Below are 17,086 nucleotides of genomic sequence, written 5' to 3'. Positions count from 1 at the left end.
GCCCAAACACCTCCGATGTAGTCGGTACCGAATGCGCTTTCTGCTGCTTATGAAAGACTCAGGATTGGCGTGAGCCGAAGCGAGCTTAATTGAACGACGTCCAAGTACATCACACATGTTCTCACGAATATGAGATTAACGCAGCAACATGAAGACGGCCTGTCTACCCCAATAGTCGGATCATTATGAATCAGTAGGCTGCGCAATACTCTTTAAGGAATATTCAGGAGGAGTCTGACCTGCCAAGCCGGCAGTGCCGTTTTCTTCTACGCCGTCCGGCCACTATACAGCGAACGAGACTTAGAATGTCGGATCTGTGACGCCTTCCGAGGCTACTTGGCGCGTCGACCACATTGTCCGTGCCGGCGTCATCCCGCCGAGCTGATCTTCTTGTTGCCTGCTCCAAGAACTCCCGATGCGTTGAATAAACTCAGTCACGGTTGTACTATGATGGTAGAGCTCAACAGAGCCTCGCAGCCAGGGTGTTGAATGGACGCTGGGACTCGCTGGGCAGCACCTATGGCCCGGGCGATGGGCTACTTCTGTGCAGGACACGCGGGTTCCAGGAGCCTCTCCGCCCGCTGCAGCCGTAGAGGCGTAACTCATGCAAGAGAATTGGCAGACACAACAATTCCCGAGATCGCCTTCGGCTCACTCTGATGTGTGACATGCCGGCTCCGACATGTCAGACAAGGGGGGGGACAACTTTTGATTTTGTCCACCCCCCCCCCTTGTCAGGTCAACCCTGCAGACTCGGCCCTCCAACAGCTCATTGGATATGACGGATGATAGATTGGCGGAAAACTGCCGCCAAGCTACGAACCCCTGCACGTCGGGGCTAGATAAGCATGTCCTCATTGCTTTTTCTCCCGAGGCTCGCCAGGAGCCAACGTAAGGTACTCCGGAGGCCGCAAACCACCTCAACTGGCGTCCTGCGCCGTTGGCCAACGGTGGTATCCACCATCCTTTGTCTTCGGCCCCACTCCGGCTTACGGCCTTCGGCCGGCCGTCGGATAAGCCGTTCCGCTGAAATCGGGATCAATCATCTACCGTGTTTGAACTCGTCTTTCTGCAGGAAAGGTCTTGTGAGCATATGAATCGAGAGGAATGGCTTCGAAATTTGTTGAGTTGACCGTTGGAATCGCGTATCCTAGCGAATTTTATCGTGAAAAGGCCTGCTGTCTCCGGAAGGCTGCCAAGTATCATGCTCTCCAGGTCATGCAGCTAAGACGCGAGCGGGGACTTTCTTTTCCTCTACCCTGAAGCTTACAGGTTGTCTCGAGAACACGTGCTAATGAGGTGTGCGTAGAAGATACACGCTTCTCTCCCTGCCAAGACGGCTCAACCTGGTGGCCAGGTACGGACGAATCATTAGGCAACTAGCCAGGCATGTGGCGTCAGGTAAACCTTAACTCTTTTGGAGCTCATCGGAGCTATGGATATCACTTGAGATGGCATCACGACAGCTCCGGCTTAGATTATTCCAAGTCAAAGTGCCGTTGCAGCCCTCAAACGGGGTGTTCCTGTCTGTTCAAGCAGAGGTCATCAATCACGTCAGCTCCTAGATCACGCCTTAAACTCTATCATCTGGATGACCTGCACTGGAAAAGAGGCAGAAGAATGAAAGAAAATATGTCTTACCTCACGGCCTCCTATCGAACACAATCACGACTCGAGGCCGGGCGAAAGGATTGGATAGTATGTATGAGATCCCAAGTCAATGACGCATTCTCTATGGAGCCAATGGATCACCTGGTCCAGCCTCGCTCATCGATGGGTAGTTGAAGTCCGATGCAGGCAGCCGACGTGGCAGCCCGGCCCGCTCCTGGCTGACCTCCTCGAGGTAGCGTGCGCGAGGCAACGCGAGTAGAGAACAGCTGCCAAGAAGTCAATGAACAATGGATCCAGGAATATGTCTTACCTTACTCGGACATGGTCAGCAATGCATCAAGCGGGCAGAGCTTGGGGAAGCTCTGCTTGGTCCGTGTCCGAATTGCTGGAGATACTTCCGGATCACTGGCTGACAGGGGATACCGTTGCACAGATGGGCCATGGGCGACAGCAAGAAACAATCCTCGGGCCGCTGCACTCTTCATCTTTCGTGCCTTTCCATTCCAAGGATCTTGGTTCATCGCAACTACCCGTAGGACACTACCTTGAGCTTAGTCTCCCTTCCTCTGCTAATTCGAGGGATGTGCACCACAGGGAATTCATCTGTCCCAGGGGAAGTGGTCGATGCTTGACACAATGTCATTGAGTGTTTTCTATTGCAACAATAAATTTACTCCCAACTTTCAATCAAAGCTCTTCTACCCAGAAAAATCATTGGATTGTCCCGGTGGACCACATCCCTGAAACCTCTCCGTGGTCAGGTCAGTGGCCTTCCCCTCAAGGCAGCCGCTCGTTCATCGTAAACCCGGGGCTACGATACCTCCTCAATGATGGCTCATGGCAGAAAGAGTCATTGACCAGTGCTTACTATGCGTTTTCTCCTTCGAAGTTAACTGAGTCGTCACAAATGTACGGGCAATAGTATGTGGAAGTGTTTCCAACGTTGCCATAGCCGACGCCCATGTGTTGTCCCATTGCGTTCGAGAGGGTTGTGTTCAATAAAGTTGGCGGCACCTGAGATTCGAAGATGCTGTCGATTAAGCCAGTCCAGGTTCCAGTATCAACAGGAATGGCCGAGTCTAAATTGGCTGAGACGAACGTCCGTCCTGCTTGACTGCAGTCTGCCGTTGGAGGAGCTGTGTCCCAATGTCGTGGGTCAAATCCTTCGGCTGTGGTTGACTCCACGTGAGTCGGGTCAATGAATGCTGGAGAAGTATGAAGCTCTCTCTGAAAGCTTTCTGATTCGGTTTCCGAGTCGTTCTGGCTTGCGAGATGGCCACTGCGAAGACATTTGCATGTCTCGCACTGTGTCTGATGGCGCTTCACGTTGTCTGCCCTAGGCTTGAGCCATCCACCGCAGGGCATTTTAACGCGTGCTGAATGAACGGTCTTGGTGTGTCTCTTGTGGTTGCCTTTCTGAGTGAATGTCTTGCCGCAGCACACGAGTGCCTTTTCAGAAGTCATGGTGATTCCGGCTGTCGTCTTGGGTGGTGAAACGCAGGTCTACAGAAAGATGGTTCTCTCCAATGCTAAGGCATTGGGGAATGAGCAAAGAAGAGAATGAGTGCCCACGTCTACTTCTGATCATACTTGTTTGAAGAAGCGGCTCGTATTTAAGGTGAGCGGGGTTGGAGCTTTCAGTAGTGCGCATGAGGAAAACAAGGCAACGAGTCGAAGGCCCTCCACAGCTCGTGGATACAGATAGCAGTAAGTTTCGTGACGCGGAGTCATAGCTTTTCCGAAGCCTTTGGGGTCAAGTCGAGTTGTGGTAACTTGTCTAAATGGGACAAGCTATAGAGGGCGGAACGCCTGGCAGGAGGCACGGTGGAAGCTAGCCAGGCGAGAGACCGTATGTGGTGAACGCAAAAAAAGGAATGTGCTTAGATACGGTTACCGTATGTCGCCGTCTGGGCGGAAAAAGCGGACGATAAAATCGGTAAAGTGATCTTAGCATAGGTACCTATGATGCCCAGGAGGCACGACTGTACCTTCCAAGCGAGTATCGACGCACCTCCAAAGGCTGGACTGTGCTTGGATTTGTAGGCGAGTAAGACGGTCGTCACCAAATATAGATGAGATATGGGAAACCGTTTGGAAAGAAACCGTAATCCGTCTCTCGTCTCGCTTCTGAGGAATGCGGCTGCCGTTATTCTCGCCATTAAGAGTCGACATTGAAACGCCAAATGAATGACGGGAGCCAAGCCAGACGACTGGAGTCGATCATCAGCTGCCCATTTCAGGCATCAAGAGCAGGAAGCTTCGAAGGCTTGACATGAGGCTCCGGACAGTGGTCGCCGAGAATACGTAGATATATTCATAGGGTAAATAATATTTCTTTAGGATGGACATCAAACATACGGTCGTATCGGGTAGAATGACGGGCAAGTTGTCGAGGTTATCTTAGAAACGGGGGCAATAGCTGAAGCCATTGCTGCTTTCCGCTCCGGCACTGTGGAAATCCAGTTCATCCCCTAATCATTGACGTACTCAGAGAACAGCTCCTACTCCATTCTTACAGTGTTCTGAGAAAGCTTGAAAGTGAGGCGAGACACATTGCCAGCCCCCACATCTTGCGGACACACTCTCCTCACGCTCTCATCCCGTCCCTAAGCTTGACTAAGAGACTAGCTGTTCTACTTCAAACTAACGGGCGATAAGCGGGGGCAGTCCAGACTTCGGAGCTAAAGAAGCAATAACTAAGGAAGCAGTATTGCGAAGGCAGACAGGGCGCTTCAGGTGCTCCCAAAGAGACCATCATCTGACTGACGATTTCGTCCTAAGGGGTAGAGGTCGGCCAAACGATACCAGCATGGGTTCATCCAAGTGTCTAACTTTGGAAGTATCTTATATGCCCCATAGACTTTTACTTTCTCATCTGGGCTACTTCTTAAACAAAAGAGAAAAAAGAGTGTATGCCCCTGAAAGGCTGCTGTCGGACTTTGCGATACCGTAATGCGGGAGAACGACGAGGAATGACGGGCTGATGGTCTGTGGGTCTACGGAATGTTGGACAGGTTCAGCTCCTTTCTGGACTCTGATCAGCACACTAACGCGGGTGATCCCGAACGATAGGGCCTCTTGAGCCTTCATGTAGCCTCAAGTCAGCAGCACTCGACAGAAGCCAAGACGAAAGCCATATCAATTCTCGAATTAGGGGACGATGGTGTAAAGGAGTGGTGGAGAATAGTCGCGTCTAGCTTCGTTGCAGCCTGCTGATGAAGAGTGCCTTCATCACGGGTGAGACACTCAAATTATATGGGACAGGGTGCAGCTCCCTTCCCCTTTCCCCTTTTCTGATGTCTTCTTCCGTGGCTCTTGATTCGCCCCATTCCGTGCCGCGGCAACACCACGGACAGAGCAGCCCTGTGTGAGAGCCCAAGAAGCCGACAGGTCGGTGCTCCCGTGGCGAGCTTCCCACAGTGACGTATGGAAAGCTTATTCCGCTGTTGATAGATTGATGATGCCTCACTTGGAGGTAGTGAAGGAGTTGGCCGCCCACTGGCACATCAGTCTAGTTGCTTTCGGATCAACCACAAACCTCCTTTCCACGATGAACTGTTGAATCTTGTCAGCTTGCTTCAGACCTAGCGGTAAATATACTGTCACTTTAACTAAATGGCGACATTCTCAGGTCTGACTCGCTGTTTTCTCTGTTTGTTTTCTCACCAAGCGAACAGATATTCATTGAGTGCTCATGTGAGGCTGTCCAACCAATACTACTGCAGAATCGAACGAGACAGACTCTCGCTCTTATTCGAGTGAGAAACACATCTCAACTTGCCCTCCGTTGCTTGTCATCGTCGTGAAGCTTGATAAATAGTTCGTAAATTCGGTCAAAGACGATACCTACGGATTAAGCTTGTCGCTAGTGGAAGGACTGGCACGATTTCGGGCCGTTTGCGGCCACCCATGCGAGCCCAACGCGCACTCGCTCACTCCAACACGACAGATTAAGACTAACTTTTGCATCGTTACAACGTTGTATTTGAGCTTATTTGAACTGCATTGCAAGATTAGCGAACGCTTGTTGTTTGGCTGAGGCAGACGCTATCGTTACTGCGGCACAGACGTGGTCCTAAGAGCCGACCGGTCCGACCACGACGCCGCTAGATAGCGAAATCAACATCGATCGCGCCAACCATGAATTGATAGATGAGATGGTTGGTCCTATATTCGTATTGACAACATTCTTGAGTCTTAATCTTGCTGCCGTGGGGTATGCTTGTAAGGAGGTAGAGACATCATCCTCTTTCCAAAAGAAAGTGGCAAGCTGTCAGTATGTCACTGAACCGATTTGATACCTCCTAGGGACCGAACCTATTCTTTTGAAGCTGCGTCGGTAATGTTTAGTGGGTTTCCAACTCGATCCGTGCTCTCCGCTGAGGGAAGGTTCCGAAACCCGGGGGACTGCCGATGCATCTCCACAAGTGATCGGACATTGTCTCCACTTTTACCGGTAACTCGGACCCGTTGCGATCGGCGTTACCAACAAGAACATATGCGCCACGAAATCTTCACAGAACGTCATTCCACATGCCTGATATACCAAAATGATTCTGTCGCTGCTTGTTCATTCCAGTTCTGAAGAAAATTACCTTTCAGCTTCTATAGTCAGAGCTATGTGCTCACATGGACCGGACTGGACTTGAAACCTGGATGGGCTCCTATGGGCTTCCACGATCACCCGGCTATTCGAGATGATAGTGAGGGTTTTCCAAAGGATAATTGCGAGTAGCTAGCCACATAGCCTATAGGCTAGGAAGCAACATGTTCCGGTAGCCCATATTACCCATCGGCTGCATGAGCTGTATCCAATCGAGCTACCCACAGGAGCGTAGATCAGACTTCCATCGACTTTGTCGCGGTTGATCAATGTAAAAGAACGCGCTTTGTTCCGAGTATACTTCATTTCCATGAGCATCACGCCCCGTAGACTTACATTATCCAAAACACAAATCCGCAGATGCCCAAACTTCAGTCGCGAGACTTCGATGGTTTTGGCAGAGCCCCCAGGCAATTGAGATGGCACCCTAGACAGAGTTGAGGCATCGCATAACTCTGTCAGATCCGCCGTGTCATGTCGAAAACACCACTCTTGGCCTAGAGGTCGCAAATCTAGGGAGAACCCACCAACCGCTTGATTCAAGACGACTAAGAACCATAGAGCCACCAGGAACATAGAGAAACTGCAATTCGTTGTGCACCAAGCTATTATAGTACGGAGTCAGTGCACCTGGATAGTTCGAGTCCAAGGCCATCCTCTGTGACGTGAGCTTGGTCACGTTGCATCAAGACTGTCCTTTTTGAGTGCCAAGTGACCTTTTCAGACAGTCGAGTGCTTCTGATTTCGGTCTGAGAGAAAAGACCTGGCGTTTCGGTAGCATTACCGCCATGATTCCATTACGGCGACCTTGGCCTTCAGTAATATTCAGCCCGTGCAAATCATCATCTCCCCTAATCAACTTGCACCAGATCCCACCCTCTGCTGGGTTTCTCGAGTATAGAATCGAGGTAGGAATCACGCTCTATAGCTTTTGTCTCGAAATTCGACATCTCGGTCGCTGAGATCGTACGGCGGAAACTGTCGCATCAATAAGTGTTAGCCAAATAGCCCCACATCCAGCTGGAATATTGTGACTGCATACTTACTCCAGACATTGCCGCAGGACCGCTGTCTTGATCAAACAAGCTCCGACATCACCAAAAAAAAAACAGGACTTCTTTCTGATCGCAGGAAGGTTGAACAATAATTTCGAGGTATCGTAATGTACAAAGAACGCCTTGTCGTTGAATCCGAGGGGCAGCTGCGACACATATGTATCCAAACGTTGGTCGCCTTACGACGCTGACTCATCACACACACCCTCCACGTTGTTTGGGTTCAGGCGACCACCGACCATTCCCAATGGAGCCAATCTTTCAATCTAGCCCAAAGACCCTCTAACCAGTGGTCAAAACTTCCCGTACGTGTCGTTTCTGTGCCGAGGGCTGATTGCTCTGGTGGACAAGCGTGACAAGGCAACTAAGATGACGGATCTGAGTGGATACTTCTTGCGCCGGGATCCTGTGGGGTTGTCTGCACGACATCAACGATGAGCGTTTTGTTCTCCACAACAGTTACCAGTGGAAGGGGACATATCCGTATTCGTACGTTTGTTACTTCGTCCCATGTACTAATGGGACCAGTCCATGTGAAATCACCGCCAGGACTATCAAATCGTCAGAACAAGATTATCATTATGATCTCGGAGGGGAACTCACAATCCGTATGGGTAGGCGTAAATCGTGTCCAAAACCGGGTCATGGAGCGGTGCGTTGACGCCAACATCGTACGAAGTGTCTCGCGTCTCATTCTTAGGGGCATGTAGGTAGACTTCGTTAGGGGTGACACAGCCCGATAGCTCGTTCTGGGCTGGGGTCCCGTCGACTGCGCGTGCTATGATAACTTGTTGTACATGCTGACTAAGACGCTCTGACCGACGGGGCTTAGTCATGCTTGGAACTTTTTCAGTACCGACAGGCTTTCGGAGACACGCGTGGCACCTTTGCTGATGGCGTCTGATGTTGCAAGAATGACCTCGTAGAAGCTTTCCGCAACGCATTTTGACTAGTGGACCGTGCACAGCTCTCATATGCCGCTTAAGGTTGGCTTTTGTTGGAAAGGGCTTTGAAGTGCAGCCAAGTGTCACGCACGGGAAGAACTCATGGGCAAAAGTTGCCATCAACGGCATTGCTTCCAACGTGGCCATTGCGACTCTAAAGATTCCGTTTCGGATTCTCTGTCACACGCTGGGTCAGTCGAGCTATAAGGAGTGTTTAGCATTCGTTTCGTTGAGAAGAGTTGTGTTAGCAACAAGCGGTCGAGGTCGTGAAGAGATATGTATATTCGGAGGATATCGAGAAAATGCAGAGGCGACGTTCCGTTGATGAGAGCTGTACGCCGCAAGAGAATCAAGCTGTATAAGGGGTAGCTGGAGACACGTGCCCAAATTCGGTCTGGAGCTGTACAATTGTTACCATTGAACTTTTGACGAGGACGCTGGCTACCTAAATATGGACAGAGTCACAGAGGTCAGTTCCAAGGGCGAACCACTCGCCACCTAAGGCACATGCATTAGTACGGTTGCCTGAGAAGGCCTGCGAGAGCCTCAGGCTGGTTCGCGAACCAGTCGCTTGTGGCATCCTGGGGGACTTCCTCTTCGCCCACCCCAAGTTCCCGTCTATTTCATTCTTCCCAGTCCAAGTCACAAACGGCTCATCGAACCAAGAAGCCGGCACCTTGGACGATGATTCGAGCCAGCTCCCTGCCATGATGACCTCCCGGCTGACCTAAGGTAAGTCAACCTTCCTTAACCCCACCTTCAATTGAAGAGGTATCTAGCCTGACGAACTGCGGCCGTTGCAAGGAGTTGTTAGAATTGCATTGAACGTTCGGCCGGGCAAAGTTATCGCAGAACTTCGAAGTGCAAGCCATCGCTGAAGTTTGGTTTACCTCTATCATCAGTCAACGACCCAAACCCTCTTCTATCTCCCACATGCATGATGGTTATCACGATGCCAGTGTGCTCTTACGGTAATATTTAAACCCCTTCACACTATGTTGTTCCGATCATGGACACGATATGATTCATTGTGAAATCATGGCGAGAAGGGGTTTTACCTTGTACACTGCACAGCGTTCACTTGATTACTTTGCTTTGGTCCAGAATGGATGGATTCAGGAGTGATACTCCGTTGACAACATTGGAGCATGGCAATAGGAATCGGCCTGGAAGATCACTTTTGGAACCATCATTACCTTGGAATCTACCGTTCAAGGCGTAAGTGCACGAGATCGATGCAGAAATGTAACGCATGCTTCTTTGCACATTTGACCTGACTTGCCGTGAGAGCAATAGAATGACTATATTGTTAATTTCTCGCCAGGTCCACAACTCGTTCTAACTATTCGAGTCGTCAATCGTTTTTTCCGCCCGTAAACAGTCCGAGAGGTCAACAACAGGCTCAAAAGAATCTGCATTATGCAGGAGATCTTTGCCACCCTGCTCCTCCTCTTCTGAGCCGCATCTTTCTGCACTCGTTCCTCTTTCCCCTCTGTCATGTAGTTACAGCTTTCGTGAGCGACGCCTGGACTCAACCCAAGGCGGTCCACACCACACACCCCACACCACCCTCTTCCCTAAGACACCCCCCCTCTGAGCCATCTACCCCCTTCCCTTGGTTGCCTTACCAAGGAGCCGCGTGGTTTGCGAACCAGAAGAAGTCGTGTTCTTCGGGGTCATGGTGACACCCCACCCTCCAGCTCATGTCGCACTCGGTATAGGTTTTGCTCTGCTTTGATGTCAACGAGCCATGCAAAGTTACCTGCCGCCTTGATAGATGCCTACTCCCGTAAATCAACACAGGTCCTTATATCCAAATATTCCACTCTATTTTTTTTTCTCTCTCCACCTTCTCCAAGGCAACTTCCCCCATGATTTCGCCCTTCTATATCATCCCGAGTAGAGTGGCTAGGTATCTATCACGAGTTATGGCACGCAGCAATGGGCATACGGAGTGTAATAAAAGTAGCTTAACTATCAAAGTAGAAATAGACAAAAGGAGAAGGTCTATATACACGATATCTAAGATAGACACGTAATTCAGCACGTAACGAGCACTTTATAAAGTACGATTACTATCCCTATTACGTAACACACCCCCCAATTACTACCGCTAGAGAGCTATTATACCTAAAATAGAATCTCTAAATACCCTTATAAAGGCCTAATTTAGTTAAATATAAATAAAGGAAAATTAAGCGCAAGGGATACGCGTCTTTTGAACCGCGTTTATTATAAATATATCCCTTTGTCTAAAGTAAATAGAATCCTAACCCGGAATAGCGCGTATTCTACTACTTCCGGTATATAAATTACTAAGGGCGAGGCTACCTAGCCGCTTTGCGTATATTTAAATTCTCGTAGCGTTACCTAGCTATTATTTTTTTTTTTCTTTTTAACCTCTTATAGTTATTATAAGTACCCCCGTTTACTACGCGCGCGCGCCTGCGCCGTCGAATCGTTTACTAATTTTATTTTAAATATAAATATCTAATATATCCGGAAGTAATAATAAATTTCGCGCAATTTTTATAATACTTTTTATATACGCATTATGCGGTTTATTAAGAGTTTAAATAGGTAATAATACTAACGAGCCCCTCCGGGTCGTTACCCCCCCCCCGCGACCTCTTACCCGCTTATTAGGGCCCGGCTACTAAGCTCTCCCTCCCTAGCTAAGAGGATATCGAGGTTACTAGTTAAGACGCCGAGGACTCTATTAAGTTCGAGGCTCTCCTTAGCGGCTATAATAAGGGCGATAATAAGGTAAATAGTAGTAATAAGAGCTCTAACGGGCTTTTACCTATCCCCCCCTCGGAGTCTAAGAATAAGGATAAGACTAGTTCGGATAATAAGCCCTTTAAGAAGGGTATATCGTATACTTATTATTTTAGGAGTTTATATTTAATATTATTCTAAGGTTTAAAAAACGCAAGGCTAGCTCTTTTTAAAAGGGTAGTAAGAAGTAAAAGAGAACGCCGAGAGGCTAAGGCACCCCCCGCGATAAATATAGTTTTTTTTACTATTCTAGGCCTATTTAACGTATACTTAGTCCCTAAGAAGCTTAAGGGAGAGGCTCCCGAGGAACGGGAGATCTAGTACCTACCCTATCTTAAGGTAGCCCTCCGGTATACTAATACTAAGGATAGTAATCGTTATTTTATAAAAAGTAGTAGCCGGTATGCGCGCTACTTTAACGGCCGTTCGGCTAAAGGGTATATTAATATACTAGTCGTCTTATAGCCAATAGCCTAGGCCCTTACCGAGGCTATTATAAGTAGCGCTCCCTCTTTTATAAGTATATTATCCTTTTTTATTATTAAGAAGCGCACTTCTAACTATAGTTTTAGTAAGATATTACTAAGCTCCGTAGTATCGTCTACTAGATATATAATAACTAGAGGATATATAAGAACTATATTAGCTTTTATATAAAAGACTTCCTTAACGCGCGCCCTTAGTCCTCTTTTGCGCCTATCGTAGTTATTTATAACTAACCTCCTATTGCGCCGCCCGCTTCTATACCCTAGGTCGTTAACCTAACGGTTATTCTAGCTCCCGCGCCCCCCGCTACCCCCGCTACTCCTAGTTTTATAAACTTCGAGGTACGTAAGACGCGTTTTTTAATATACGTACTAACCCTCCTCTTTAGTAACGCTATACTCCTAGCGATCGCGTACTTCGTAAACTAGGAGTTTAAATAATAAGCGTAAGCCCGGGTCTTATTTTTATATATATATACCCTGCGGGGTAAGGTTATTTTATTTATTTTAGGCCTCCGGGCCGCACTCTAGGTTCCGTTTATCGTCTACCTTCGGGCATTGAGTTTTTCTAGGCGTGGCCCAAATTAATTATTTTTAACTATTTTAGCTATTTATAATAGCTTCTCGCGCATCGTAGAGGTTAAGAAGTGTGCGAAAATGTTCGAACTTAGCTCGTAAAAGGTTTTTAGTAAGTCTATTTACTAATATATCTTCTATTAATATATAAGTAACCTCGAAGCTACCTCTAGCGTGCTCTTATCTTAGCTATATATTCTATATATCGATATAATAAAGTCGAGTAGCTATTCTTTCTCTTTCCCCTACGACGAGTCGAATTGTTTACTAATTATCGTAGTTAACTAACTATACTTCTCCTAGGTTAAGGGCAATGTCCTTAAAAAGGCGCTTTAGAGCTATGGTCTCTTTTGCGGTTTCCTTAAAGTAAAGAAGCTTAGCTTCGGTAGTTAACGTCGTAACCGTTACTTAGCGTGCTAATTTTTATTAAATTAGGCCGCTAAAAAGGAATATTATATATCCCTAAGATAATCGTCGTGTTACCTCGTTATTTACGAAGCTAGTATCTCTAGCTAGAAGTAATAATTACGTACTTAGTATACTGCCGTAGTAGAGCGCAAAATATCTCGTTATATAGAGATATCGGATATAGTAGTTAATTACTTTAATATAGGTTATGCTTAGGTTAGTTAGGAACCGTAATAATTGCGAGTAAGTAAAGGCGACGTTTAGTCTAATTATAATAGCTATATAAAGCACACTCCCGACCTTCTCTTAGTAGCTCTTTATTTCCTCCTTTATTACCTGCCCCTCGTTTAGTTTAAACTCTTTTTAAGGAAGAGGGGTAGCTAGATATAGTAAATCTATAAGGTCGAAGCGCTTAGTAACTCGCTCGATATATACGTCGTAAATAAGGTAAACCTTATGAGTAGTACGGTCTTATAAAATCCGCACTCTAAGGAAGTAATTAATCGGTCCATTCTCCTTAAGGTTAATATATTCTTTTATACCGTCGACGATCCCCTAAGCCGCCTTTTAGTCGTCTCGATAGTATAGAATAATAAAGTTATCGACGTAGAACACTAGTATTACCTTCCTATCTGCGGTTTAGTAGATATAGATCTCCTCGTAGCTATATATTATATTTATACTACGGAGTATAGAAGTAAAAGTTTAGAACTAGAGAATTAGCGAGTCTCGGAGGCTATATAGAGCGCGTTAGAGTTTGCTTACTTTGCTAGTAACCTTATATCCCTCTAGGAGTTTAATAATTACTAGCTTCTCGCTCTTAAGAGGCGCGTTAAGGAATGCGTTAATGGTATTATACTAGTCTACCTTAAGGTCGAATTAGGTAGCTATTACTATTATAAGCCTAAAAGCCTTTGCGGCGAGCGTCGAAGCGTACGTATTTTATAAGGGGTTAAGTAGTTATATATCCCCCCTTATATATATACGTGCTTTTACCTCGCTAACCTCGTTATTAACGTCGTGCTTATAAGTATATACCTACTTTAATAGAAGTAGGATCCCTTATTTAGGATCACGGTCGACCTCTTCTTATATACTAATATCCCTTAGCTTTTTTATTTCTGCGTCTATAGCATCCCTAAGTAACTTCTATAGTTACGGTAGGAGATATTTAATATTACTAAACTTCTTTAGTAAGCTCTAGAAGTTAACTTTAGTAAGTCGTAGTTTCTAAACTCCTCCGGAGCGCTCTAGGTAGGTCCTATAAACTGCTCCTTTTACTACTTAATAGAGTATTATATATCCTATACTACTTTCCTCTATAGCTTTTTGCTAATTAAGTATAAAAATAGAGAAAAAGCAGTCCTAGAGACGGTTATAGTAATCGCTATCTCCTATATTCGAATATAAGAGCGTCGCGAAGATACTACTATCGAAGCGTTATAAAGGTCTGCGGGCCCGGTTTAAACGTCTAGGACCTAACGGAGCTTTACTTAGTACTTAATAAAGTAGTTCTTATAAGCTCTGTTCTTATATAATAGTAGAGGTTTATTATAAGGGTTCCTTACTAACGTCGACTTTAGTATTAAGAATTACTTCTTCGCAATCGGTACCTCGTCTACTACGTACTCTAGCGTTTTATTAAGAGCCGTTAGGAATTAAAAGCTTAAGAACCTCTATAATATATATAAGCGCTCGTAAGGAGGACTATAAACTGCGCAGAGCCGTCTATAACCTAGTTATTATATCCCCTTCTTTACCTCTACCCCTAAGCTCGCGCAAGGGGGTTATCTTAGGGGTTAATAATAATAATAAGACTATATTAGCCTCTTTAGCCTTATTTACCGCACCCTAGAATACGTCTATCGGTTACTTAGCGTCCTAAATAGTTAAAAATCTAATAATAATACTATCCTCGATTATAGAGTTATTTTAAGTACTAGTATTTCCGAAGTCCAGATCTACTTCCCCGAGTACTCGAATTAACTTATCGTTAGTATTAAAGAGTTCTTATATTTCTTAGATTACTAGATTTGCTTACTCGCCCACGATAGCTTATTCCTTATATGCGGGATTATAAAAGACTTTTTTATTAAACTTAATATTCCTCGTAATAAATACCTACTCGAGCGCGGGCACCCAGACCTTATATAAGTTATACGTTTCTAATATATATCTAACTAAGTATCTTATATACCCGCGGGGAAGCACTTTAAACTCCTTTTAACATATACCCCTCTTACGATCTCTATAAAAAGGGTATGCTCGGTAGCTATATACGTAGAGGCCACCGAGATACGGGGTGACTAGTTTAGAATCCCGTACTTAGTAACCCGTCTACTACTAGCGTTAATACCGCTTCTACTAGTTAATTTTTATTATAATAAGCGAATCTCCTTTATTAGCCTCCCGTAGGGTAATATTATAAATAAAGATTGCTACTAGTACTATTTCGTTTTATAGATTTATAAAGAGGTTCGCAAAAAGGCGTATTTTACGAGCTTTAGCGATTACGAGTTAACTTACTCTTTTAGCGTTATTTACGGGTTCCTTCGTATATAGAGGTAGAAGTTCTATTCCGATTCCTAGCTCGCTATACTACGTCTTATATGCGCGTCTAACGTTTGCAGTTAGGAGAGCGGTCTTATTATTATTTTTAAAAAAGTAAATTAGAGTCCCTTTTTAACGACGAATCGCTACCTCGAGGCTCTGTAGTACGAAAAGCACTTCCTCCTCTATTTTTATTTTTAAAGGGAACCCCCTGAGCTGCCTACTATATTCGTTAGAAGCTATAAGTATATATTATTATCTACTAAGAGATAGTTCGAAGTAGAAGAGATCTTAGTATATACGGTACTATAGCCGTAAGGCTCTTCTCGAGGGTAGTCCTCTTAAGACTATTATCTTAGCTTCGGATAATATATATGCTTTATACTTAACTTATAATAGAGGTTTAATACGTATACCTCGAGTCTTATATAGTAATCGACGAAGAGCATTAGGTCCGAGATAACCTATTCTAAGGTACTAGAGGAGCGCGCTATTAGACCTCTTATAAGTACGTTAATATAAGCGACGGAATTTTCTATAGCTAACTAGTAGTATAATACTAGCTAGGCTCTATAAGATATGCTTAAGGTTTGCGGAAGAAGGATAGGATTAGAGGAGCTTATATTCGAGGAAAACTAGATTATTCTTTTAGATAAGCTACTTTTTAATAGTGCTCTTATAAAGCGTTCCCTATTATAAAGTATAATCCAGACCGTAGTACTAGAGTGCGCTTCTATTTAGTAGAGTCTCTAAGACTATGTTAATATAGAATCCCTTAACGTAAGTAACGTTCTAGAGCTTTAGATCGTAGGTTCCCTTTCCCTTAGGTCCGTCTAGGACGCCTTTTATAATACGAGTGCCGCGTGCGGTAATAAGTAGTATAATAGTTCCTAATTTAACGTAGTTTTTATTACTTAATAATACGTAACTCTCGGGTTTAAGTAGGCTCTTGTCGTTAACTAGATATATTGCTCTATAGCTATCTATTACCGTGCTCTAGGAAAGGGGGTAAGCGCTACTTATAGGGGTACTAAAGATTGCGTTTACCTCTAAGTCCTAACTCTTTATAAGTATAGCGACTACGTAGCCCTCGTCCTAGTCTGCTAATAAGCTCGCTATAGGTTAGTTAGAGGATCCTTTTAAAAACCTAGGTTTCTTAGGGGTTCTATCGTTCCTTAGCTAACTAGCTTTCTTAAGCTTACCGTAGAGTGATTTCTACTTATTTAATTTAATAGCGGCGAGGACTTCCTTTATATAGCTCCTTAGTATTCGCATTAGTAACTTATTAGCGTTTTGGCTTATAAGTACCTATTCTAATTTTCGGTACGCCGTAGGGCGCTATGGGTATGCGCGATTATAAAGGTATATAACGTTACCCTTATTATTTACGTCGTTAACTAAGTTAGAGCGTCTAGTAAAAGTAGAGTAAGCCCCTCCTTAACTTAAAGGTCGTTTAGTATGTGCGTCCTAGGTTACTAAGCTAAATATATACGTAATCTCCTCGAGGGTCCTCGTGTGCGTTCTAAAGGCTATTGATTTGTTAAAGGTCTTATATGTGCGTTAGCCCTATATAGGGTTAAGTCTGGACTTAACCGTAACTAGGAAGTTAAGTACGGCGATCTTTTTACTAATTTTTAAAATATCGTACGTTTTAGCTTAGAAATAAGCGGACTACTACTCCTTATACTAGCGTTAGGGATTAATTCCGGTCCTCGCTTTATTAAGGGCTTATTAGTATTCCTCTCGAACCGCATTCCTTATTACTAGTTCGGGGGGCGTAAATTCCTACTTTAAATATTTAACGATTCGCTATATACTAAACTTAGCGCCGTTCTTAGTAGCTTTTTAAAATACGTATTCGTATAGTATAGCGTTAACTAATTTTACTAACTACTAGGCAAGGACTTTAATATACGTATTAATAGTATTACGTTCGTAAGCTATAAGTTACTCGTATTTAGTATCGAGCTCTTATTATTTCTAAATACTCTCGAGCGTATAGATCCTCTTTACGGGTACGGTATAAAAATAGATTTATTTACGTAAAGTAGGTAGCATAGCTAGCTTCGTAAAAAG

At 45.0% G+C, this 17,086-nt stretch overlaps 3 protein-coding genes across 3 annotated transcripts; 1 reads left to right on the top strand and 2 right to left on the bottom strand.

The window, feature by feature from the left end:
* Nucleotides 1–1,107: 1,107 nt before the first annotated feature.
* CLUP02_03163 (uncharacterized protein) lies at nucleotides 1,108–2,414 on the top strand (the record flags this gene model as incomplete). The annotated part of the gene is made up of 8 exons (XM_049282188.1): nucleotides 1,108–1,215; nucleotides 1,310–1,357; nucleotides 1,467–1,553; nucleotides 1,611–1,698; nucleotides 1,762–1,777; nucleotides 1,848–1,980; nucleotides 2,045–2,216; nucleotides 2,305–2,414. The coding sequence occupies 8 exons, from the start codon at nucleotides 1,108–1,110 to the stop codon at nucleotides 2,412–2,414; spliced, it is 762 nt and encodes a 253-aa protein (XP_049139331.1).
* Nucleotides 2,415–2,478: 64 nt separating this feature from the next.
* CLUP02_03162 (uncharacterized protein) lies at nucleotides 2,479–4,180 on the bottom strand (the record flags this gene model as incomplete). Its single annotated transcript, XM_049282187.1, has 5 exons — nucleotides 2,479–3,114; nucleotides 3,202–3,388; nucleotides 3,623–3,821; nucleotides 4,020–4,060; nucleotides 4,128–4,180. 5 exons carry the CDS (start codon nucleotides 4,178–4,180, stop codon nucleotides 2,479–2,481), a joined length of 1,116 nt encoding a protein of 371 aa, XP_049139330.1.
* Nucleotides 4,181–4,607: 427 nt separating this feature from the next.
* On the bottom strand, nucleotides 4,608–9,085 carry CLUP02_03161 (uncharacterized protein; the record flags this gene model as incomplete). The annotated part of the gene is made up of 27 exons (XM_049282186.1): nucleotides 4,608–4,638; nucleotides 4,723–4,837; nucleotides 4,966–5,021; nucleotides 5,081–5,166; nucleotides 5,235–5,272; nucleotides 5,354–5,401; nucleotides 5,496–5,611; nucleotides 5,669–5,686; nucleotides 5,751–5,881; nucleotides 5,924–6,018; nucleotides 6,079–6,176; nucleotides 6,241–6,275; nucleotides 6,440–6,797; nucleotides 6,845–6,884; nucleotides 6,941–7,065; nucleotides 7,134–7,192; nucleotides 7,261–7,286; nucleotides 7,383–7,456; nucleotides 7,509–7,608; nucleotides 7,660–7,820; nucleotides 7,873–8,069; nucleotides 8,126–8,218; nucleotides 8,301–8,367; nucleotides 8,466–8,613; nucleotides 8,679–8,711; nucleotides 8,778–8,940; nucleotides 8,999–9,085. The coding sequence occupies 27 exons, from the start codon at nucleotides 9,083–9,085 to the stop codon at nucleotides 4,608–4,610; spliced, it is 2,598 nt and encodes an 865-aa protein (XP_049139329.1).
* Between the last annotated feature and the right edge of the window lie 8,001 nt (nucleotides 9,086–17,086).

This window comes from Colletotrichum lupini, chromosome 2 (genome assembly GCF_023278565.1).
Source record: "Colletotrichum lupini chromosome 2, complete sequence".
In the NCBI taxonomy this organism is placed as follows: Eukaryota; Fungi; Ascomycota; class Sordariomycetes; order Glomerellales; family Glomerellaceae; genus Colletotrichum; species Colletotrichum lupini.
This window is presented reverse-complemented; position numbering and strand designations above follow the sequence as displayed.